General features: G+C 37.5%; 1 protein-coding gene across 4 annotated transcripts in view; it reads right to left on the bottom strand.

Annotated features, from left to right (window-relative positions):
- Nucleotides 1–25,991, bottom strand: part of ATG4C (autophagy related 4C cysteine peptidase) — an 81,123-nt gene that overhangs the window by 20,725 nt on the left and 34,407 nt on the right. For all 4 annotated transcript variants that reach the window (XM_074221271.1, XM_074221269.1, XM_074221270.1 and 1 more), the window contains exons 7-10: nt 22,551–22,621; nt 10,906–11,042; nt 4,845–4,923; nt 4,104–4,180 (exon numbers count right to left, since the gene is read on the bottom strand). In XM_074221271.1, the coding sequence (XP_074077372.1) occupies nt 4,104–4,180; nt 4,845–4,923; nt 10,906–11,042; nt 22,551–22,621 (364 nt within the window). The remainder of the gene's footprint in view (nt 1–4,103; nt 4,181–4,844; nt 4,924–10,905; nt 11,043–22,550; nt 22,622–25,991) is intronic.

Raw genomic sequence — 25,991 nt, forward strand, 5'->3', positions numbered from 1 at the left:
GGATTTAAGGACCATCTCTGCACTGAGGATTCTGCCCCAATCTCTCTGCTGTCCTCCAATCTCACATCTCTTTAAAATGGATGTCCAGTAGACATTTTAAACTCACTACCTACAATGGAGGAATCATGACCTTTCTCTCTTAGCCCTCCCCCACTCCTACCAAGAAATCAACATCTGGATCAAAACTCACAGTCTGGCCCTAACCAAAAGACCAAAGTCAGGAGGGAGGCTAGTAGAACAAGCAAACAAATAAAAAAAAAAGAAATCCCTAACATAAAAATCTATTGTGGTGATGAGGAAGTTAAGACATCAACCCAGAAGAAGAGAACAGCTCCAAAACATCTGCAAGCAAACCCTCCAAGACAAACTCAATTGGGACACAAACTCAACTCATATTCCTACAAGAGATGAAGCAAGAGTTGTTTTGATGGTTTTTTTAAAAGAGCTAAAAAACTTATAAATGAAATGAGAAGACTGAAGAAAAGAAAAGGAATTAGAACTATGGAAGAAAGAATTAAAAAGCAAATTGACAGTTTAGTACTATAAAATACAAAACTTGACCCAAACAACTCCTTGTAAATTAGATAACCCAACAGAAGTTACAGATTCTATGAGAAAGGCAATATTAAAACAAAGTCAAAAGATTGAAAAAAATATATGTACATGTATATGTGTGTATGTATGTGTGTGTGTACATATAAATATTTTTTTAATTTAATTTATTTAAGGCAATGGGGTTAAGTGATTTGCCCAAAGTCACACAGCTAGGCAATTATTAAGTGGATTTGAACTCAGGGCCTCCTGACTCCAAGGCCGGTACTCTATCCTAGCTGCCCCACAATAATTGTACATATAATTTAAGAAATATTAAGCTACCTGAACACCATGATCAACAAAAGAGTCTGGATATTGCATTTCAAGAATCTTGGAACTAGAGGATAAAATAAAAATAGCAGCCGCTCCCTGAAAGAAATCCCAAAATGAAAACTCCCAGGAACATAACAGATGACATTCAGAGCTTCCAGGTTAAAGAAAAAAAAATACCACAAGCAGCCAAAAAGAAAGGATTCAAGTACCAACAAAAAAAAAAAAAATGGAACTTCAATGAAAACAGAAGATTTCTAAGCATTCCGGATGAAAAAGATCAGAGTGCATGGCAACTTTGAAGGACAAACACAGGAGTCAAGAGAAACACAAGAAAGTGAAGCAAAAGTAAGTAATCATAAAAGATTATGCAAAGATAAATGTTTATGAGATGATACATATGTCACCTCTGAACTCCATCTTTATTGGGGTTTAGAAGAAGACTAATATGATAGAGGGCCTAGGAGTGATGCGTTATTATGATCTCAGATGAAGAATGGAAGGGGAAAAGAAGAGAAATACACTTAGAGGGAGAACTTGTAGAAGGGAGAGGAAAGATGGGGAAAATAATCACCTAACTGCACAAAAGAATTATATACAATAAAGGAGGAAATGGTGTAGGGATTGGTGGATAGACTGAATCTAATTCATCTGAATTGGTCAAAGGAGAAAAATATACAAACACATTCACATAGTTAGGAAAAGAATACCTTTTTTATTTAAGACAGAAACAAATAAAAGGGGAGAAAAAAGAGTAAGCAGATTAAAGGAGGGAATAGCTCTAAAGAAAATTAACTCTAAAGGATATATAAAAATATTTATAACAATTCTTGGTGTGGTAGAAAACATTTGGAAACTGAGGAGGGGCCCATCAATCAGGAAACAGTCAAACAAGGAATGTAATATAATGGGATGGAATCTGGCATTGTAAGAAGTGAGTAAAGGGATGGTTTCAGAGAAATCTGGGAAGACATGAATGAACTGATAAACAGTTAGGTCAGCAGAACCAGAAGAACAATTTATATAATAACAATAATATTGGAAAGATGCACAACTTTAAAAGACTTTGGAACTCTGATCAATGGAATGATCAGATTCAAGAGGCTTCAGGATTAAACATGCTACTCACTCAGGGTGCAGACCAAGACCTATGTTTTTTGGACATGGCTATTGTAAGTTTCGCCTGAGAATACACATCTACAAAAGAGGTTTTGGGGTTGGGTTTTTTTTCCTGTCCTCAAGCTGGAGGTAAGATGGAACATGGGAGATAGAAAAGGTGAATTTCTTTTGATTAAAAAAAATTAATAAAAAAGAAAACAAAATTAAAACATCAAAACTCTGATCAATACAATAACCAGAACAGCCTCCAGAGAATTGTTAAGATTCTCTTCTCTTAAAGGAAAGTAGACCACAGCTATGTAAGTAGGCTCACAGTCTGACATGATTAAGATGCAAAATTGTTTCACTTCTTTCTCACAAGGGATGGTGCTGATGGGGTGGTAGGTTTTTTTCATATTTTTAGGTGGTTTTTTTTGCAAGGCAATGGGGTTAAATGGGGTTAATTGGCTTGCCAGGTCACACAGCTAGGTGATTATTAAGTGTCTGAGGTCAGATTTGAACTAGGTACTCCTGACTCCAGGGCTGGTGTTCTATACACCGCACCACCTAGATGCCCAGGGTGGTGGTTTTGAGGGTGAAAACAAGGCTTAAAAAAAAAAACCCAGGGCAGCTAGGTGACACGGTGGATAGAGTACCAGCCCTGGAGTCAGGAGGACCTGAGTTCAAATCTGCCCTCAGACACTTACTAATCACCTAGCTGTGTGGCCTTGGGCAAGCCACTTAACCCCATTGCCTTGCAAAAACCTAAGGAAAAAAAAAACACCTCATTTTTGAAAGAATAAAAGATGCTGTAGAAAACCCAACCAGTCAAGCACAAACCTCACCAAGCCATCAGCAACAAATATACCCTTTCTAGCTTCACACCAGGCCCCTGAAATTTATTAATCCATTCAGATAACATGGTTAAAAAGAATTTTAAAAAAACAAGCCACCTACTGGAGCCAGAATATAATGACTTCAGCAATGTAAACGGAGAGCAACCACAAAGCAGTCCAAAGAGAATGCTGCAAAATTTCCAAGAATAAGTTCAACTCTGAAAGTGATCTGAGAAGACACCGCTCTGTTGGTGGGAGAGATAGATCCCTAGCTTGTGGGATATTGCACACAGTTTTAGAATTTTTTAAATGTATTGATCAGTTTTGCTGACTTTTTTCCTCAAAAATGTTATTTGTTATATAAGTTGGTTTTCTGGGAGGAGGAACAGAAAAGGATGTTGGGGAAAATTCATTACTATTTTAAAAATTAATAAAATTTGTTTTAAAAAATGTTTTCAAATCCTAATAGTAGCCACTCTGAAGAGAACCATAACCATGTGCTTCATTTACATAAACTAAAATTTCTAATTCATGGTACTAGAGAGAATGATAGAGGCATTAAAAATACTAGAGAGCATGAATTCTTACTTTGGATTTCCTTTTTAAATATTTGGATAATCACTTCAATAGAATTGGTTTCCTTTGTGAATTTGATTTTATGCATCTAAAAATATTACTTGGCTTCTTGAGACTCCCCAACAAAGAAGTCCAGGTCACACAAAAAGACAAAGAACCCTTAGACTAGAGCAAACAACTAAAGCCAACAATTTAAAAACCTTGAAAATTCCTTTTAAGAAGAAATCAAATCATAATTAACATAGTATACTTAAAACTAGTGAAACTGACATGCCTGTCCCCCTCACACGGTACATTTTCCTCCCTCACTCTATCACCCCAGACCTTCCCCACTTTTTGCTCTCTTTATGTTTTTCCTTTTTTATTCCTCCTTAAATCTGCCTAATCCTGTAAGGTCTTTGGTACAACCCAGCTGTCTTCAAGAAAATTACTTGGAGTCTTGATCATTTGTATTAAGGGATTGGGGGGAGGTGGGGGAGCAGGGAGGTTCTGGTATCCACAAGAAAGAGACAGAGATAAATGAAGTCTTAAGCATATCATAAATTAAAATTCTGCACCAAGCATTTAACCTCTGGCCATTTTTGTTTATGATGGTCTTACAAGGAGTAAAACAGCACTTAGGAGAGGTAACCCTAATGCCATAGAAGCACCACTTCCTGGCACATTTCTAAATAATTAGCATTTGATTCATATGGAAGGAAAACAGGACCAACTCCTTAGCTGTAGTACCTCAAGAGGGAAATCCTTTATGCTGACGTCTACAAAAGACTGGCAGTAATGAGGGTCCATGTATATCAAACTGTCATCTACAAGGACAAAACAGAAGACAAGTGATTCACAAAACACCTTATTATTACACTGCTTACAATCCAATTTCTATGTAGAACAGTTTTTTTTAAGCCTCCTACAAGAACCAGCTTGCCAGACTGATATTCATTGGCTGAAACATAGGTTTTCACAGGACAGATTAACTTCTGCATAATCAAATATGCTTGTATAAGCAGAATTTTTATAAAGTGATGAGACTGTCACTTAATTTTTGGTGATAAAATTACTTTTACAAACACACAATTATATTCCAGAGTTTGTATATGAAAAATGTATTGCGCTACATTATCCTGACAGGGAGCTCGTAGTGCTTGTCATTTTAACATCAACCCGCACCACTAAAAACTGCTAAAAAGTGGATCCGTAAAGAACAACCATCAGACTGGAACGGCAACAGCTTCCAAAGTTTGGGAAAGCCATCAATTCTTCCTTGTTTATGCAACTACTGAAATTAAACATACATTTTACAGAATCCAATTACTTCATGGGGCAAATGACAAATGAGTGGGCTTGAGTGAGCTGATGAATTAATAAGGCTCTCGTTTTGCTAGTTTAATCATCTTGTTTCCAAGTGATCCCATATTAACTTACTGGGTTTTTAAAGAAAATTGTGAAGAAACATAATCTTATTAAATCACTAACCTTGAAATCCAGCGAAGTAATATGATTGCTTGGGTTTTCCACCAATGATGCCCACGCAATATTCAAGGCTTAAGATTCCCTGCCAATAAAAATTAATTTATATTTAATGAAAGTCAACAGAAAAATGGAAGTTAATTTTTAAGGTGACAAAGGTGTTTCTACCAAGGCTTTTAATAATGTTATGTTCATTTTGCAAATATTATTTACACTGAATTGTTTGAGGTAAAAAATCAAGACTGAAAAATAAAGGAATACATTTATTAAAAGAATTGGGGCCTATGACATTTTGTCCCACCTATCCCAAAAACCCAGAGACCCACAGGATCATTAAGACAGAACTAGAAGAGTCATTGGAGGCCACTGAACCCAATCTCTTCATTTTACATATGAAGAAACTGAGGTACAAAGAAGGTCTCACACCAGAATTCCCAGATCACATTGAGATCAAGAAAAGAGAATAAAAAATGTCAACACTTTCCAAGAGAGTATTTAGATTCTACATAACATCAATCAAAATAACAAGCTATTTCTTAGAATGGGAAGGACTAGATCAACTCATTTCAAAATTAAGAAATGATTATAAAAATGCTCTGGATCCTAAATTCTCTTCCATTAGGCAATTTCCCTAATTTTCCAGTATCAACATGTATAATGTTAGCATTTGATAAGAAACATGCTTGAAAATCATGAGTTAAAAATAAGTTGGGGAGGGGCAGCTAGGTGGCATAGTGGATAAAGCACCGGCCCTGGAGTCAGGAGTACCTGGGTTCAAATCCAGTCTCAGACACTTAATAATTATCTAGCTGTGTGGCCTTGGGCAAGCCACTTAACCCCATTTGCCTTGCAAAAAAAAAGAAAAAAACCTAAAAAAATAAGTTGGGGAAAACTGGATAGTCATATAATCATGTAGAACTATTTCTCAAACTATGTGACAAAATAAATGCTAACTGGGTAAGTGACTTTTTTTGTTTAATTCTTTTCATTTTAAACTGGAAAAAGGAAAGAAAGAAAATTATTAATCGAGTGGAAGATTTAGAGCAAAACCAATAACTTTAATTATCTAAAAAAAAGAATTTTGTCTAACATAAGGCATAAAACGAAAATAAAGGAAAGAGACTGGAGAAAAATATTTTCTGTAAATATAACAGATAATGCAAAATCTAAAATTAGGAATTTCTATCTTTCTTAGAATCTGAATACCCAGAAAGTAGGACAGGATAGGCATTTAATACCTGCTTGTTGACTATCTTTCTGTTTGGTAAATGTATTTCCAAAATTAATAAAATCACTCTGCAATAGAGTGATGTTCAAAGAACATGATAAGCTGTTTACAAAGGAAGCAAATGTTAGTCACAAGAAAAGGTACTTCTCATAACTCCTAGTAATCAGAAAATACAAAGCAAAGAGTTTATGTATGTAAGAATGACAAGAATAACAAAAAATTATAAAATTCAAAGTTACTAGGGCTATAGGGAAATAAGCATTTTGGGGGGGACTTAAGATTAGTGGTAAATATTTTGGGGAACACTAGGATAATATACAACACAAGGGACAAAATGGATTTTATCTTTTGGTCCTGAAATTCAGTCCTAGGACACAATCCTAAAATTACAAAGAAGAAAAAGAGTCCCCATCAGTACAAAAAATATTCTTAAACCTATTCATTTATAACAGGAAAAACCAGAAATAATAAATACAAAGTTATTTGTTCATAGATGCATACATACAGTAAAGTGACTGACTAAATACATTATGGTATATTATTGTAATAAAATGCGAGCAAAGAAATGTATAAATATGAGAAACATGGGAAGACTTTTATGAAAAGATGCAAGGTGAAATTAGCAAAACAGAAACCAGAAGCATGCTCTTTATATATTTTAAAAGAAATTAAGTTAAAGATAGGGGAACTTCTGACAGAATTGGAAAGATTTAGACTCACTGGGTTTTTTTAATTTTACTTTCAATTCGTTTAGCTTTGCTTTGTTCAAGGTTAAGAGTTCTATACAATATTATGTTTCTTTGATTACTATTATTAATATTTTGTTATCTATTTTTTATTATTTTATTTTAATGGTTAAGTTTCTAATAATTTTTAAATGACAGTATCAACTCAAAAGATTATGCACTATACCCTCTCTATATATAGTATTCCACCTAAGATCTTCCAGTTTACTATATAATAGATTCTTTTTTTTTGTTTTTGTTTTTTGCAAGGCAATGGAGCTAAGTGCCCAAGGTCACACAGATAATTATTAAGTGTCTGAGGCCAGATTTGAACTCAGATCCTCTTGACTCCACTGTGCCACCTAGTTGTCCCTATATGATTTTCTTTAAAATATCCATGAAGGCTTCCTATTATATAAAACAATCATACCATGTAAGAAGATCCTAATCCTCTAAAACTGGAGTCTCATCATTTTAAATGCCTGCAGTGTTATGAAAACCCAAGAAAACTAACCAGTCACCTAAACCACCATGTTCCAAGCAAAAGAGGCACCTTAATGTAAGAGGAATAAACATAAGTTTAATAGGTACTCAAAGTCCTTAACTAGCAACCAAATGAGTTTCCTTTAACAAGGCAAATATTTTAAAATCAGAGGAATCTTCCTTGTCATCACATAATTAAGATTACTAATAAATGAGATTTCAAATGTAGTAACATCTTAGAACTAGGTGGATTTTTAATAAGGTAACACATAAAATAGAACTGCTTCCTGTTACCTGCGTGGTTTGCCAGGAAGGATTCGCCGTTGCTGCCCACTCCCCGCCCATTTCTGCCCACTCCCTGCCCATAGCTGTTCACTCCCGGTTCTTCGCAACTTCCAGCAGATGAGCCCTTTTAATTCCTTCCTTCATTGGAGAGTGAGACAAGAGACTGTTCTTCTGGGCTGGGCCATGTTCTGCCTCTTTTTGCACGCCCACACTTAATACCTGCTTGTTGACTATCTTTCTATTTGGTAAATATCTTTCCAAAATTAATAAAAACACAGTAGGCATTTAATAAGTGGCTTGGTGCTTGGTTGAGGGAAGTCTAGTCTTCATTTTTCTTTCACACTCTGAATAGTGAGAATGTTCAATTCCCTCATAACAAGAGAAAACAAAGAAAATGGGCCCCCAAGTGCCTGGTGAACTCTCACAAAAGCCAACAGTTCTAAAAGATGAATGGGTAGGGTTTGGGCAGCCCCAGCCCCTCCTGCATCAGACCACGAAAAGGGTCTTGGTTTGCTTGGAGAAAGGCATACGAAGGAGGCCATTTGTGGAAACACCCCAGTTTGCTGTGTTCCTGCTGCTTTTTTTTTTTTTAGGTTTTTTCAAGGCAATGGGCTTGCCCAAGGCCACACAGCTAGGTAATCATGAAGTGTCTGAGGCTGGCTTTGAACTCAGGTCCTCCTGACTCCAGGGTCACTGAGCCACCCAGCTGCCCCCTTCCTGCTGCTTCTTAAGGACAAACTCGAACAGGAGCAAGTGCCAGATGAGAAGTTCACATGAGGTTCCAATCAGATCCCAATAGATCAATCAAGTGGAACAAGTCTGGGTTCAGCACTAGCATTTTAGCAGGACTGACCATATGGTGGCAGCCCCTTCCTTCAGGCCTGGACTGGACAAGAGGTCAGGGAGGTCCTTCCCTTCAGTGAGAGCTCTGCATGAGCTTCCACTCTTCTTTTCAGCGAGAGGAATGGGCTGGGAGACTGGAGCACTCCACTGAAGTGATGGGGAGCCAGGGGGCTTACCCAGAGCGTATTTGTATGGGAGGGCTGGGTGTGGGGGTAGGACGGGGAGAAGGGGACTGTGATCAGATCGAGGCTTTGGGAAGACCACCTTGGAGCAGAGGATGGGCTGCCCCCCAGCAGCTATTTCAATGATCCAGGCCTGAGGGGAGGAGGGCAGTCAGAGAAGAGGGGGCTGATGAACAGAAGTTCTGAAGCCCAAAGCAAAAGGCCTGGGAAATAGACTGTATGAGTGGGGGGAGGGAGAGGGACAGTCCAGAATGACAAATGAAGTTCAAGCCTGGATGACTTGAGGATGGGGGTCTCTTTGAAGGTGATAACAAAGTTAGAAAGAGAACAAGTTCAGTTGTGGACATGCAGAGTATAAGATGTCTATGGACCACCTGGTTCACAATACTACCCACACCAGCTGCTTATGAGCACAGACAGGGGTTTCTAGGATTTAACTCCAGATTCTAACTCTTTCCTGGTGGGAGAGAACCAGGGGACTCAGCTGAGATTCTTTCAAAATTTCCCCAAGAACACAGCCATACCCTAAGCCAGATCTCTCTAAGAAGCCCCCCCGGCATAGACACTGGGACAAAGTGTGCCTCAGGTCAGCTGACATTTAAACTACTTGGGTTTCAGCCCACAATTACTGGGCAATGCCCCCCGAAGCAGACCTAAACTTTCTCTTTGAAAGGTTTCCAGGATCCATCCTCCTACTTCTCAGAAAGTTACAACCATGAATCCAAAGGTACCTTTTGAGAGTCACCCAAGTAGAATAACACCTAGAGAAGCCCAGTCCGCAGCCCAGGGGTCCACAGTGACTGAAGACCAGACACACCACAAGAGGCTTGAGGCCATCCTCACAGAAGATTAACAGAAAGCCCAAGATAGGAGCCGTGCAGGAAGAAAAGCCTACCCGTAGGAGGGGAGCCCACCGGGAGACCACAGCACCCAAAGGAACATTCCCTTCACCACAGTGACCAAGTGAGGTGGGGTCAATATTATAGGGAAACAACAGGAAAAAAAGGGTGCGTAGCTACAGTCAAAATACTTCCTAAACAAGGCCAAAATACTGTTCTCTGAGCCTCCCCAGCTCTTAGAAAGATCTTGAGTTTTAAAAAGAGAGAACCTCACAAAGATTCATCAGGAGAGGAGGGAGAAGGTTTATGGCGTACGGGACTCCATCAGGGCTGCAATGGTGCACCAGGGCTGCCAGGAAAAATCACTCCACAGGTAGAAGAGAACTGGATCAAGTCTCTTGGTGGAGGGAGAAAAATTAAATGTGGCCCTTGGAAGGGCCAGCACCTTGCAGGTTGGGGCCTCAACTTGCCCCAGCCCAACACCCTGAGGCCAAGCGGGGTTAGGGGAGGACACTTCTGGACCTCAGGGAGGCAAGGCTGGGTCAAGCCCCCGCCAAGGGCCTTGACAACCTGAGAATTCTCCAGGAAGGGCTGCCCAAACCCCAGTGTGACCTCTGCACCCCAACTGGCCCTAGGTGAGGCTTTCATGGGAGATGGAATAGCTTTCAAGCAGATGTGTCAAACCCACCTCTCCAACCCTAGAAACAGACAAAAATGTCACAAAAGAAATAAAATGCAACAGAAGATAGATAATGTTCATCTGTGGTTTTTTGAGTCAATAGGCAGGGATCCCTACATATGGTTTGGTGGTCCCTGTTTTTACTTGAGTTGGACACTACAGCTTTAAACTATGAGTTTTAAAAACACAGTGAAAATTCAAAGCAATAACCCTGACTAATTAAAATTAAATGTAGCTTTTTTCAGATTTTTTCTTTACCCTTCCACTAAGCATTTTTCACAGCATTACTAGTTCAGATGGTAGCCAACCTCATCACTTCTACCTTTATAAAAAGCCCTTCTAATCTTCTCTTATTGACCTCATGGTAGCACCAGAAAACAAATCAATAATAAGAAAAAATAATTTGATGTCAACAGAAAAGTCTCTTTTTTCGATATTTGATCACTTTCGGGTGGTTTAATTTAATCTGAGTTATACACAAGGCATTTATCTACACCTTAAAAAGCCACAAAGGAAGGTGATCTGAATGTAATGAGAATTTATTTGTACTTATTGCTTCTCTTCAGGTAGCTCTGAAGAAACTAAAGTAGATATTTCCACTTTACCACAGAACACTGTGTGCTCTTCCATGACATCTGGGCTCATAATATTGAAATTTAAAATCTCTAAAGTCAAACATTACAACTTAGACCTATAAACTCATCACTACACATTTAATGGAAGGAAGACTGCCAATTAGGATTTTCTCATATTTACCACTATGGATGGCTGTTTTAAAAAATGATGGAACTCTTATGTCATACCTTTACAAATTCTAAGTAGTCCATGTTGGTTCTCTCCCCTCCAAGTCTAACAGGAACTAGTATAATAACCGCTTTGTCTTCGGTGTTCTCAGAGCCTGTAGAAATGCACTGCTTGTCAATGACATCAGCCTTGTACACTGGAAAAAACACAATTAGCACACATTAGACTTCCACACAAAGGACTCCGAGACCACTTGTCTCTGGACTTCTTTCCACCACCCGGCAAATGTCTCTCTATCCCCTGGGACAGTCCCAACAACATCTTAACCTCTTTTTAAGATAAATGCAACAGATCCTCAAGAGTCCTTTAAAGTTTCTTTGCTGGGCAAACACCTAGGTCAGTTGTCCTGGACTTCCAGAGCCTCATTGCTGATCACCCTCACCAGGTGAGCATCCTTCAGAACTGCCTACTCCCCCCCCCCACCCAACACCCCTCATCTTGGATCTGCTCCATGGAAACCTGCTCCTCAGCCTTTCCGGTTCCATATCCTCATTCAAATGGAGCCTGAGTCACATACTACAGCCTCTGGCTTCTACCACCTCACCTCACCTTCTCAGAGGTGCTCACTGGAGAGAACACAATAAAATGGGAAGAACACTGATTTGGAGTAAAGAAGGTCCTGGGCTCAATCCCTTCTCTGACCGCCCACTCTGGGTCTGAGGTCACTTATCTATGAAATGAAGGAGCCAGATGGCATGACTCCCAAAGCCCCTTCAAGTTTGCCATGTATGATATGATGATAGTTTCTTACCAAAGTCATTTACTCTGGCTTTCCAAGGACCTCCTAACTTCTACTACTCCATTCTCCCAATTCATTCCTGTCAAGTGAATTTCCATTTCTAAGAGGCTTCTATTATCTATATAAACTAGCATCCAACTAAGAAGACAAACTAACAGTTCTATTGGCATGTCCAACAAAGAGTGGCACATAAAAATACCACTGGCTTCCTCCAACTCCACTGACATTCTCAATTGACTCAGAACAAACAACAAGCATTGTTCCTATAAAATTCACAGGCCTTGATAGGAAAATCTTTAAAATATACTTCAAGTAAAAGAGTTTACTCAAATTCAAATTCAACAAACATTTATTAAGGAGGGAAGAAACAAATACTATCAAGCTTCTACTGTGCATCAGACCCTGCCCTAGTAAGCACTTTACAAATCACATCTCATTTAATGCTCACAACAATCTTTCAAGGTAAACAGTCAAACAGAGGAGGAAACCAAGTCAGATAGAGAGTAATAGAGTCTTAGTACTTACTTAAGTAAGACTCAAAATCAGGATTTGAACTCAGGTCTACAGACCATGCCATCATCTGTCTCTGCTAACTTATTATGTCAGGACCTGGGTTTCAAAAATGAAAAATGACCATCTATGGCCATTCAGGAATTGACCATCCAATATGAGGGTGAAACATACAAAAAGCTCTAAGTCACCTTAGAAAAGCCATTCCTCCCAGAACCTGGGAAGAGCAGTCTGAGCCAGAGGTGGATAATATGAAGATCCAGTGGGCCAGGAAGAAGGCCAGCTGCCAAGATGGGACTGCAAGATGGGAGGACATCCATGCCACTCATGGAGGACCATATACACAGCAGAGGGGCTAAGATCAGAAAAAGAGTGCATACTCCTTTTGAGATGGAAGGAAGAGGCTTATTCTACCAAAAGGGTTGGAAATGGTCAAGTCTTAGAGGCCACAAAGGTCAGAAGAGAGTTTGTACTTTATTTAGTAGGCAAAGAAAACCACCAAAAGGTTTCTGAGCAGAAGAATAAATGAAGTCTAATCAACTCATTAGAAAAATTATATTAACAAGCTGGAGAAAAATAGTGTACAAGTCTGAGAAACATGAGATGTAAACACTAAAGACCAATTATAAGGGGCTTAATAAAGTCAAATTGTTTTCTTCTTATATGGGAAAGTGTTATTTGTAACTTTTAAGAACACCATCATTACTGGAGTAGTTTGAAAGAGTATACAGACAAAAGACCTGGGGTTGAGTAGAGTATGATAAGATGATCCTAAAACGAAAATTGGGTAGGCAGAGGTAAGATGGAGCAATTATCTCATACAGAAAGGCTTGAATGGAAGAACAGTTACAGTGGAGACAGGAGGGGGTGGAGGATTCATACAGCTAGAACTTTAATCTCACCAGAACAACTAAATAAATCAAATACTGACAATATATCTAAAAGGGTAGATTAGTCTTAACAAAGTTAATTCTTAACTTACAAAGAAATAGGAGGGTTAGGGAAAAGGACAAGAGGACTTTTTAAAAGGTTTGCAATTCTATATCCAGAGAAAGAATTGTGGAGTTTGAACAAAGACCAAAGACTATTACCTTTAATTAAAAAAAAAAAAGTTATATAATTTGCTATCTCTCATACTTTATTTTTCTTCCTTAAGGATATGATTCCTCTCTCATCCCATTCAACTTAGATCAATGTATACCATGGAAACAATGTAAAGACTAACAGACTGCCTTCTGTGGGGGGGGGGGGGTGAGGGGAGGGAAGCAAGATTGGGGGGAAAATTGTAAAATTCAAAATAAATAAACAAATAACTTTAAAAAATAGAAAGTTAGGAGGGACTTTTAAGGGGTGTGGATTGAGGGGGAAGTGGTACAAGTAAATTAGAACTTTGAGGAGAGAACAGGGTAAAAAGAGAGAAAGAAAGATAAACAATGAGGAAACAGGATGGAGAGAAATATACAGCTAGTAATTATAACTTTGAATGTAATGGGACGAACTCATCCATAAAACAGAAATAGAGAGCAGAATGGATTAAAAACCAACAACAATATGTTGTTTATAAGAAACACATTTAAAAAGAAAAAGTAAAAACAAAGGGCTAAAGTAGAATTTATTATGCTTCAGCCAATGCAAAAAAAGTAAGAGTAGCTATCATAATCTCAGATAAAGCTAAATCTAAAATAGATTTAATTAAAAGAGATAAACAGGAAAACCAAATTTTACCATAATGAAAGGTGCCATAAATAAAGAAGTAATAGGGGGCGGAGCCAAAATGGCGATAAGAAGGGGTCAAGTCTTAGGAGCTCTCTGATAAAATTCATCAGCTAAGGACTCTAAACTTTCAAGAGACAGAACCCACAAAGGGACCCAGTGAGGCAGTTCTCCTACTCAAGGTAACCTGGAAAAGAGCAGAAAGGCTCTGCTCCCCGGGGTTGGAGGGGCGGCTGCCAGAGGGTTGGCCCACCAGAGCCAAAGAACCTCAGCCTCCCGGAGGCAGCCCCAGGGTGCTGGGGGTCTCAGCTCACAGTAGCGGGGGAGTCTCCTGAGCTGCACCCTGAGGAGCACCGGGCACAATGTGGGGGAACAGCGGGGGACCTCTGCCAGAGGGAGCATTTGGAGCCCAGCCCTCAGGGCACACAGCAAGCTGCATCTTCTTTCCCCAGCCCTGATCCAGGAAACAGAAGCAGGCGGAGCCGGTAAGCAGGAGCCCCCAGGGCATGAGCCCATTGAGCTGAGGGAGGGGAGTGAAGAGAGATTGCAGAGCTCTGTCCTCTGCCTCTGGAACAGGACTCTGGGGCTCTGACCACATTCAGATCCTGATCCCAGTCTAGGCCCCCCCATAGAACAGCAGCCCCCCCCACCTCAGCCCCTTGGCAGAGGGGGTCGCTTATGGTCATTCACAGACCAGGAGGGAGAACAGAGCCTCACACACTGAGACCCTTGTGGGAGTGTCCCAAAAGCTCAGGAAGCACCCCAAACCAGGCCCAGGCTGGGAAAATGAGCAAACAGAAAAACAAAAAGAAGACTATTGAGAAATATTTTGCAAGTGAGCCCAAGAAGGACCAAAATACTCAGTCTGAAGATGAGGAAGCACAAGCTCCTGCATCTAAAGACTCTAAGAAAAACAGAAATTGGGCTCAGGCTATGATAGAGCTCAAAAAAGACTTTCAAAATCAAATCAGGGAGTTGGAAGAAAAACTGGGAAAAGAAAGGAGAGAGATGCAGGAAAAACATGAAAATGAAGTCAGCAGCTTAGTCAAGGAAATCCAAAAAAAAGCTGAAGAAAATAGCATGCTAAAAACCAGCTTAGGTCAAATGGATAAAACAGTTCAAAAAGTTATTGAGGAGAAGAATGCCTTAAAAAGCAAAATTGGCCAGATGGAAAAAGAGATAAGAAAACTCTCTGAGGAGAACAAATCCTTCAGACAAAGAATAGAATTCAGGGAGATTGATGAATTTAACAGAAATCAGGAATCAATACTTCAAAACAAAAAAAATGAAAAATTAGAAGAAAATGTGAAATATCTCATTGAAAAAACAACTGATATGGAAAACAGACTTAGGAAAGATAATTTAAAAATTATTGGAATACCTGAAAGTCATGATCAGGAAAAGAGCCTTGACATCATTTTCAAAGAATTACTACAGGAAAATTGCCCTGATATTCTAGAAGCAGAGGGCAAAATAGAAATGGAGAGAATCTACCTATCCCCCCAAGAAAGAGATCCTACAAAACCAACCCCTAGGAATATTATAGCCAAGTTCCAGAACTCCCAAGTCAGAGAGAAAATATTACAAGCAGCCAGAAGGACACAATTCAAATATCGTGGAGCTGCAGTCAGGATCACACAGGACTTAGCAGCAGCTACATTGGAAGCTCGTAGGGCTTGGAATACAATATACCGGAAGGCAAGAGAGCTTAGAATGCAACCTAGAATCAACTACCCAGCAAGGCTGAATGTCCTCTTCCAGGGAAAAAGATGGACTTTCAATGAACCAGGGGAATTTCAAATGTTCCTTTTGGAATGGCCAGAGCTGAACAGAAGGTTTGATCTTCAGATACAGGACTCAGCTGAAGCATGGAGATTGGAGGAGAGGGGGAAGATATGAGGGACTTAATGAGGATGAACTGAATGTATTCCTGCATAGAAAAATGACACTGATAATACTCATATGAACCTTCTCAGTTAATAGAGCAGGTAGAGAGAGCTTTTATAGTTGAAGCACAGGAGAAAGCTGAATTTGAAGATAAAATATGGTGTAAAAATAGAGACAATAGAAAAAAAAGGGAAATGGAATGGGAGAAAGAAAAAGGAGAGGGGGAATAGTCCAAGATATTTCACATAAGATTTTTTTTATTACAATGAGTTATTGCAATGATATGGAAGGGGGGAGGCAAGGGGGAATGAGGGAAAATTTGCTCTCATCAGAGATGGCTAGGAGAGGAAATAGCAAATATACTTAACAGGGTATAGACATCTGGAGTAAGAAGGAGGGGGGAGCAGGGGGAAGGGGTGGGGATGTGAATAAAGGAGGAGAGGATGGACCATGGCTGACAGTGGTCAGATATAACACATTTTCTTTCTTACTTCTTGCAAGGGGCTGGGAATGGAAGGCCTGCCCAGGACCACAGGGCCAGGTGGATTCTGGGCCTAAGGGGTGGTATGGGGGCTCAGGGCTTCTTGGCCCCGGGACCAGGGATCTATCTGCTATGCCACTCAGTGACCCTACAGCAGAGTCAGAGTGAAAGGAGAGAGAAAATAGAGTACATGGTAGTGGAGAAATAAGAAAGAAGGGAGTTGCGATCAGCAATGGCAAAGGTGGAAAAATATGGAAATAACTTTTGTGATGGACTTATCATAAAGAATGAGATCCACCCAAGACAGAGTTGTTGGTGTTGGAACAAAGACTCAAGCACATTTTTTTGTTATGATTATTTGGGGGAGGGTGCAGGGCAAGTAGGGCTGGATGGCCTGCCTGGGGCCACATAGCGGGGTGATCTTTGGGTGTCTGGGGCCGGATTTGGACCCAGGTGCTCCTGGCTCAAGGGCCAATGCTCTGTCTGCTACCCAGCCACCCCTACTATTATTACTATTTTATTTTATTTTGGGGTCTTTTTTTTCTTTCTTTTTTTTTTTTTTTTTTTGCAGGGCAGTGGGGATCGGGTGGCTTGCATGTCACATGGCTGGGTGATTGTTGGGTTTATGAGGCTGGATATGGACTCGGGTGCTCATGGCTCCAGGGCTGGTGCTTCGTCCATTGCGCCACCTGGCCATACCTACAATTATTACTATTATTATTTTTTTATTTTAATTTTTTTCTCTCCCCTTTACTTTTTTCACCCAAACAAGTCTATCCATATTCATGGGGGAGGAGGGGTATTTTGTTTACTTGTAAACAAGAATATTTTATTAATGTAAAAAAAATTTGTACAAAATGAGAATAAAAAATAAATTTAAAAAATAAAGAAGTAATATAAATATTAAGCCTAAATGCACTAAAAGCTATTGCATTCAAATTTTTAAAGGAAAAGTTAAATGAATTACAGATAGAACTAGAAAGCAAAACTATAATAGTAGGAGACTTCAACCTTCCCCTCTCAGAACTGGTTAAATCTAGCCAAAAAAATAAAATAACTCCAGGAGATGAAAAAAAAAATCTTAGATAAACCTTGATGTGATAGATATCTGGAAAGAACTGAATGGGAATAGAAAGGAATATATCCTTTTCCCAGTGGTACATGGTAACTGAACAAAAATTAACCATAGGTTAGTGCATAAAAAAACTTTATAGGTAAAGGCAAGAAAACAGAAATATTAAATTTATCTTTTTTTCAGATCACAATGCAATAAAAATCATATTTAATAAGAGACCATGAAAATACATTAAAAATTAATTGAAGACTAAAAAAACCTAATCTTAAAGAATGAGTAAGTTAAAGAACAAATCATGGAAATAATAATTTCATTATAGAGATTAACAAACAATAACAAGACTACATACCAAAAGATATGGAATGTAGCAAAAAAGAACAATAAATGGAAAATTTATATATCTAAATGATTATATCAATGAAATAAAAAAGAGCAGACCAATAAATTGGATATGCAATTAAAAAACTAAGAAAAAGAAATTTAAAATCTCCAATTAATCATCAAATTTTAAATCCTAAAAAATTAAAGGTGAAATTAATAAAATTGAATATTAAGAAAACCATTGAATTAATAAATAAAACTAGGAGTTGGAAAAGAAGAAAATCACTAGTATCAAAAATGAAAAGGGTGAATATACCACAAATGAAGTTGAAATCAAAACAATTATAAGGGGTTATTTTGTTCATTTATATGACAATAAATTTAACAATTTAAGTGAAATGGAAGAATGCTTAGAAAAATATAAACTACTCAGATTAACAGAATATCTGTTAACAGAATATCTAAATAAACCTATTTTAGAAAAAGGAAACTGAACAGGTCACAAATAAACTTCATAAGAAAAAGTATGGATTTTCAAGAGAATTCTACTAAACATTTTAAAGATCAATTGATTCTAAAATAAATATATTATTTGGAATAATAAGCAAAGAAGGAATTCTACCAAACTCCTTTTAGGAAATAGATATGGTACTGATACTAAAAAGAACAAAAATGGAGAACAAAAATCATAGGCCAATTTCATTAATGAATATGGATACAAAAATTCTTAAAAAAAACTCACTAGAAGACTACAAGGCCAGAGCCTTGCTGCTGATATATTACAAAGATTATACATTGTGACCAAGTGGGATTTTTAATAGGAATGTAGGGATGGCTAAGACAAAGAAAACTATTAACATAATTGATTATATCAGTAATAAAAGTAATAAAAATGATAATTATATCAATAGATGCAGAAAAAGCTTTTTGACAAAATACAACACTCATCACTCTTAAAAACACTTGAAAGCATAGGTATAAATGAATTTTTCTTTTAAATGATAAGAAACATCTACCTAAAACCATCAGCAAGCATTACTTATAATGGAAATAAATAGAAGACTTCCCAATAAGATCAAGAGTGAAACAAAGATGCCCAATGTCACTAATATTTTCATACTGTATCAGAAATGTGAGTAATAGCAATAAGAGAAGTAAAAGAGATTAAAGGAATCCAAATGGGTAATGAGGTAATAAAACTATCACTTTTATAGAAGAAATGATATAGTTGGAAAATTCTAGAGATTCAACTAAAAAGTTAGTGGAAACAATAATTTTAGTAAAGTAGCAGGATATAAAATAAACCCACATAAATCATCAGTACTTCTTTATATTAACAATAAAAGAGGAGATCATAATAGACATCCCATTTAAAATAATTATAGACAGTATAAAATACCTGGGAGTAAACCTGCCAAGACAAACCCAGAACTATATGAACATAATTATAAAACACTTTATATACAAATAAAGACATTTAAATAACTAGATAAATATTGATTGTTCATGGGTAGGCAGAGCCAATATAATAAAAAGACAATTCTACCTAATCTACTTATTCAAAGCCATCCCAATTAAATTACCAAAAGATTATTTTATTGAGATAGAAAAAATAATTACAAAATTTATTGGAAAAACAAAAGGTCAAGAATTACCAAAGACATTAATGAAAAAAATGTAAAAGAAGGAAATTTAGCATTACCAGATCCTTTTTCATTTTTTTTAGTTTTTGCAAGGCAATTAGGGTTAAATGACTCAACCAAAGTAGTTAGGTAATTATTGTCTGAGATTGGATTTGAACTCAACTATCTGGATCAGTGGAACAGATTGGACATATAATACGCAATAGAAACTGATTGTAAGTAATCTTATATTTGACAAATGTAAAGATTCAAGTTTTGGGGATAAGAATTCATTATTTGGCAAAAACATTATTTGGGAAAGCTAGAAAAGTAGTTTGGAAGAAATTGAGTATAGACCAATATCTTATACATTTTACCAAGAAAAGGTCAAAATGAATACATGACCTAGATATAAAGGGAGATATCAAAAAAAAAAGATTAGAAGAACATGGAACATATTACTTACTAGACTTAATGGATAGGAAATAAATTTATGAATAAGCAAGAAATGGAAAGCATTGTGAGGTGTTAAAATGGATAATTTTTATTACATTAAATCTGAAAAGGTCTGTACAAATAAAACCAATGTAGTCAGGATGAGAATGAAAGCAGAAAACTGAGGAAAAATTCTAGACAGTTTCTCAGATAAAGGTCTCATAACTCCAATATATAGAGACCTTTGACAAATTTATAAGAATATGACTGATTCCCCAAATGAAAAATGGTGAAAGGATATGAACAGGCAGTTATTTAATGAAGAAATTAAAACTTAATATGGTCATATGAAAAATGCATTTATTATTACTGATTAGAGAAATGCAAATAAAAACAATTTTGAGATATCATCTCACATCTATTAGATTGGTTTTGGAGAGCAATCTGGAATTCTGCCCAAAGAGTTATAACACTGTGTATAACACCTTTAACCCAGCAATACCACTCCAATATTACATTTGTTTCCCAAGGTGATCAGGGGGAAAAGAGTAGAAACTTCTATGCTCTAAAATATTTCTAGCAACTCTCTTTGTGGCAGCAAAAAACTGGAAACTGAGGAGATGCCCTTCAGTTAGAGAATGGCTGAACAAGTTGTCATATGTGACTGTGATAGAATACTGTTGTACTGTAAGAAATGACGAGCAGATTAATTTTAAAAAACACATTAAGACTTGCCAGAAGTCATGAAGAGTGAAATGCATAGAACCAAGAGAATATTGTTTACAATAACAGCAATACTGTTCAAAGAACAACTGTGAGCAAATAAGTTATTTTCATTGTTACACATACTCAGATCAACTATTTAGGACCTATGAAAGAAGACATTATCTAGCTCCAGAGAAAGAAGTGGTAAACAGAAATATGCATAGTAGGGTTTTGCATATATAAACGTATCTATATCTAATGGTGGCCTTCTCTAGTATGGGGTGGAGAGGAAAGGAGACAAAAATGAAAATGCAAAGCAGAGAACAAAAGAAAACTCAGAAGGAAGCACAGAAAAGTAGAGTAGTTTTGAAAAATGATGTGTAGTATTTATTACGTAATTTTTCAAAAAAGTAATCCATGTAAAACAGAAATTTGTGGTTTCACATTGAATCCTCTGTGTTGTACTGTATATATGGAAATGTTTTTGTTCTTTTTACTTTTTGTACTTAAATTCAAAATGAATTTTAAAAAACAAATTGCCATCCACATCCAGAGGGAAAAAAAACATGGAATCTGAATGTTTACCATGTTCACATTTTTTAAATTTCTCCTGTTTTTCCTTCCTGTCTCAGTTTTCTTTCTTTCCCCTTAGTTGTAATTCCTTTTATATAAAATGACTAATATGTAAATATGTTAACTTTTACCAGATTGTTCACCTCTATTGGGGGGAGGGAGAGAAGGAAGAGAGGGTGGTAGAAAAATGGGTTAACTCAAAAATTTGAAAATGAATGAATGTTCAAAAACTACCACAGCATGTAATCAGAAAACCATATGCTTGCTAATCTTCCCTCAGTAATCAAAGGTCCATGATATACCTGAGAGAACCTAAAGAATCTCATTGCCTGAGTCTCTAAAAGAGAAGTTGAATAAAAAGCAATGACCAAAACTTTTCCCACACAATCACTAATGATTCCAATTAAGAAAAAACAAGGGAGTGTCTGAAGAGACAGAGGCTCAAATTTTAAGAGGACAGGAACAACAGCCAGAATGTGGCAGGGTCTTTGGGGGGAGGAGAGGAAGGGCATGAGGCCAACCAACTCCAGCACAAATCACATGAAAGGAGTCTTCTGCAGGATCAGGAGAGATCTTTCTGATTCTAACAAGGAAGGAGTCAGAGAGCTCCAGAATCAAGGAAGGAAATCACATTCGAAGCAGCATGAAGGAGGAGATAAAACACCCCGCCCCATGATGGGCTGCACTCCTGCATCTCTAGAATCCAGAACGGGGGAACCGACAGAACCGTGGGAGACTGCTCTGGGGAGACCGCCACAGCCATCATGTATCAGGAGAATATTCACAGACTAAACCACATCCACAGGAGGATGGCCAGGATGGTAAGGCCATACAAGGACTGGCTGAAACAACAAAGGGACTCACCTTGACCTCTGAATAACTATTTGAAGGATTATCACATAAAAGAGGAATAATCAGATTCCTTCTAGGTGGCAACCCAGAGCAAAATTAGGCACAATCAATCACTTCCTCAGGGTCATGTCTACTCTAAACATCAAAAAGTACATGAGAACTCAAATACTATCCGTGACAAAAAAAAATTTAACTTTTAGAATATTTAAATATATTGAAAGCATTAGTATTATTCTTGAGAGAAAAAAAAAACTACCTCTACATGGGTATCTGCAATTGGACATTTGTTTTTAATTTTCTCAGGAAACCAAGGTCTCTATTTCAAACTCAATAAAATTCCAAAATATTTTTATCTATTAATGATTAGTTAAAAAATAACACAGACAGCAAATAAGAAGCACAGAAATAGTCACAGATAGCAAGATTTTACTGCTAAGCCACATGACATAGTTCCTTGAAAGATGATGTGAGAATACTTTCTTTCCTAAAAATCATTATCTTAGTGAAGTTACCTTGAAAATTTTTTCCTAGATGTATAATAAATATTTTAATGTTCAGCTTTTATGAGAGAAATTAATGTTACAGTATTGACTTTTTTAATCAATAAAAATTTCCTGAATGTATCCTATGTGTGAGGTACAAAGACACAGCATCACTTCTCTCAAAGAGCTCACAAATCCTATTGGGAATATGTAAATTTGACAAAGGCTAGAATTAACTGTACAACTTACCTGTACAATCCTGAGCAACATAAATCGTTATTCCTTGTAAATCTGGGTGTCTTGCCTCTTCAACTGCTTTTCTATAAAATAAGAGCAAATATGTGATTCTCCTTTAAAATATTAAACAGAATTTTCAGTCAGTAACAAAAGCCCACTTGAACTCAACCAAACCCAAGTGAGCAATTCCCATAACCTCTCTCAGCCACAGTATCTTCACCAGTAAAGTCAGGATAATAATAGAACTTACCTCCCAGTATTGTCATAAAGGTCTAATAACCTATAAAACACATTGCATCATTTCAATTATCATTTAACTGGTTTAACTGATAAACAATTTAATGGATCATTCTAAATTATCACCCTAATGACTTCAATTCAACAAAAGCATTTTTTAAAGGTCCTACTACATACAGGGTAAACAATTTCAGAATTCATTTCAAGGGAGTTAAACTACATTAAACTTTTCAAAGAAAAACAGTAATGGATCCAATTTCACACATTAATAAGAATTCCTGCTGCTGAGACAGAGATGAGCATCATAGGCTGACCAGGACAGGACCTCTGGGAGGGGCTGCCCAGCTCAAAGGCTTTGGGTGTGGTCCAGGGATAGAGCAGGGCAGAGCCAGGACCCTGACCTTGGTGCTGAATTTTCTGGCCATAATAGCCCAAGAACCAAAGACAAATAAAAATGAGCTGCTGTGGTTCCTTTTCCAATACTGACAGTGACATAAAGGCAGAGAAGAGGTCAGAGTGTGAGAATCCTAGTTGATGCACCATCTATAAACTTTAACTTGCTTGTCATTCTCTAGAACAATTCAATCTAGAAAACATAAAGATATCCTGGATAACATCAGGAGAAATACTTTTTGGTACTAGAGCCAATCTCTCTCTATGGTTATTTTCTTTATGAATCTTGTCACAGCTCATATACCTTCAGTTGGAAACTCGCTTCTTCAGGTCATAAGAGTTCCTGAATAAATTTTTAAAATACGGCTTCTCCTTGTACTGTGCTTGTCCAATGATCAGTGAGTACAGGAAATGAATCACATTCATCTTGACATTCTCACTATAAACAAAATCAGAATGAGAAAGGAAAATGCAGCTAAATGGAAGGTCCAGATCATAGGTTCTCCTTAAAGAGGAGAGCAAAGAACCAAGCAGAGTGGGTTTTACAGTGTCCAAAGGCAACAAGAAATAACATTTCAATGATCACAGAAACTGGCAAGAAAAACCACCAAGAAAATAATGTCAGTATATATACAAACAGTAATAGCCCACATTTTACGTATGTGATGCTTTAAGGTTTGCAAAGTACTTTAAAAATATGTTCCCACTTAATTCATTTTACAGCTGGGGAAACTGAGGCAGATAATGTCTTGGGTCACACAGCTGTTAAGTGTTTAAGAATTACTGGTAGATAGGGGCGGCTAGGTGGCGTAGTGGATAAAGCACCAGCCTTGGAGTCAGGAGTACCTGGGTTCAAATCCGGTCTCAGACACTTAATAATTACCTAGCTGTGTGGCCTTGGGCAAGCCACTTAACCCCATTTGCCTTACAAAAAAAAAAACCTAAAAAAAAAAGAATTACTGGTAGAATAATTCTACAAAGAATTTCAAAAAGACCTTCCAAAGGAAATTAATATAAACTTTGATACCATACAAATATGGAAATAAAAAATATATCAGAAAGCATAGGTCAAGAATAATGAATGAGAGACTCAAAAGATGTGTGTACTAACCACAAGTCTCAGATTTATATATCAGGAATATAGATTTATTATTAACGAGGAAAGGTAAGAGGATGGGAAGAAGGGAGGAAAGAGAAGAAGAGAATGAGGCAAGGGAAGAAAGAACATAAGGGAAGGCAGGATGAAAGAAAAGGAAGAGATGGGGGGAGGAAGAAGAGTAGAAGGGAGAGGGGAAGAGGAAAAGGAGGGGGAAAGGAGGAAGAAAGGAGAGAAATCAAATTCATTAGTCCATCAGTCAGTTCACCTCAAGGTGAGGAGATGCCTAGCCAGCAAAGAGTAGAGTCTACCAATTGCTCTCAAGTTCTAAAGGCTTCAGCTTTGAGGCCAAGAATGTAAGGATGTGGGTGGCTGTAGCTGGAGGTGTGGCCTGAGGACGAGTCTTCTGACTAAGTTGGCCACAGGGCAATGAAATTCGGGGCCAAACCCAATCTCTCTCCAAGACCACTTGGGGAGCACCCATTCCAATAGCATCTTTGAGGTATGGAAGCAGAAAGGGAAATATGTCTCTATAGGGAGTGTATATCCATATTACAGTCTTTTCCCTGAGCTCTTTTAATAGAAACTGTATTTTTAAAAATTGCTTCAGGACCCTTATGATCTGAAGAGGCAAGTGTCCAACTGAAGAAGTACAAGCTCTGACAAGATTCACATGGGAAATAACTATCAGGAGAGCCTGGGTCAACTCCTCAAAAGTCTTTCTGGTGATGCAATTCTAAGAGATGGTCTATGCTCTTAAAATGAGAGGAAAGCCAAAAACATAGAAGGAGCATTAGGAATGACTCTTCTGATAAATCCTATGGCAATTTGGGAATAATAAATATCCCTTGATTATTATGCTGATGAAACAAAAACTAGACAACAGGAACCAATCCTGCCATTTTAATAGTTTGGTTTCTAAAATGTCTAAGTGTAGGAAGCCACGAGTCAAGATTTAAGAAAAATTTAAAATTGATCGATGTGTCTAACTGGAATAATTTACACCTGCACCTTGACCTCTTATACTTGGATGACATATTAATGATTCAGTTTATGACAATACTGGGACACGCACAGAACACCTAAGACCATAAAAAACAAAAAATCAAGTAGTATCCAAATAAATGGCACATAAAAAGACAAAGTATAGTGAAATTTGACTTTCGACTTTTTTCCGCCCACATTGAATGTCACAGACCCTTTACTTTTACTATGATATAATTATAATATTAATAGTCCCATACATTTACAGTTCACAAGAATTTGATGTGTGCAAAAAAATGCTGAAAACATCAATTTTAGCTCTGACATTTCATTACACTATCAGTACATTACAGCCCCCAGGTTACAGTATTAAAAAAAATCTATAATGTTATGCATGTTCCAAGGTTGAAAGAGTTGTTAGTTTTGAGAACATTTCAATAAGGTGCTCTATCGACTGAAAGTCTGAGCTTTAAAGAGACCTTGGCCATTTGTGACCAATAAGGGGGAAAGTGGCATGTCTCAGTAAATAAACTGAGTGGGGTATGAGTTGGCAGGCAGGCTAGGCTGAAATTCTACTGAGTATTTCCTGCTTTGTAAAAGAAAAAGAATTTATAGTAATGTTAAAAATTAAAAACTCAACCACATCTGGAGAAAAATTCTTAACATCCTCTCCCCCTCCCTCTCTCTGTCTTTCCTCCCCCCTTGTTCTCTCAGTCTGACTGACAGCTATGGCATGGGATGAG

Source organism: Macrotis lagotis, chromosome 2 (assembly GCF_037893015.1).
Source record: "Macrotis lagotis isolate mMagLag1 chromosome 2, bilby.v1.9.chrom.fasta, whole genome shotgun sequence".
Lineage (NCBI taxonomy): Eukaryota > Metazoa > Chordata > Mammalia > Peramelemorphia > Peramelidae > Macrotis > Macrotis lagotis.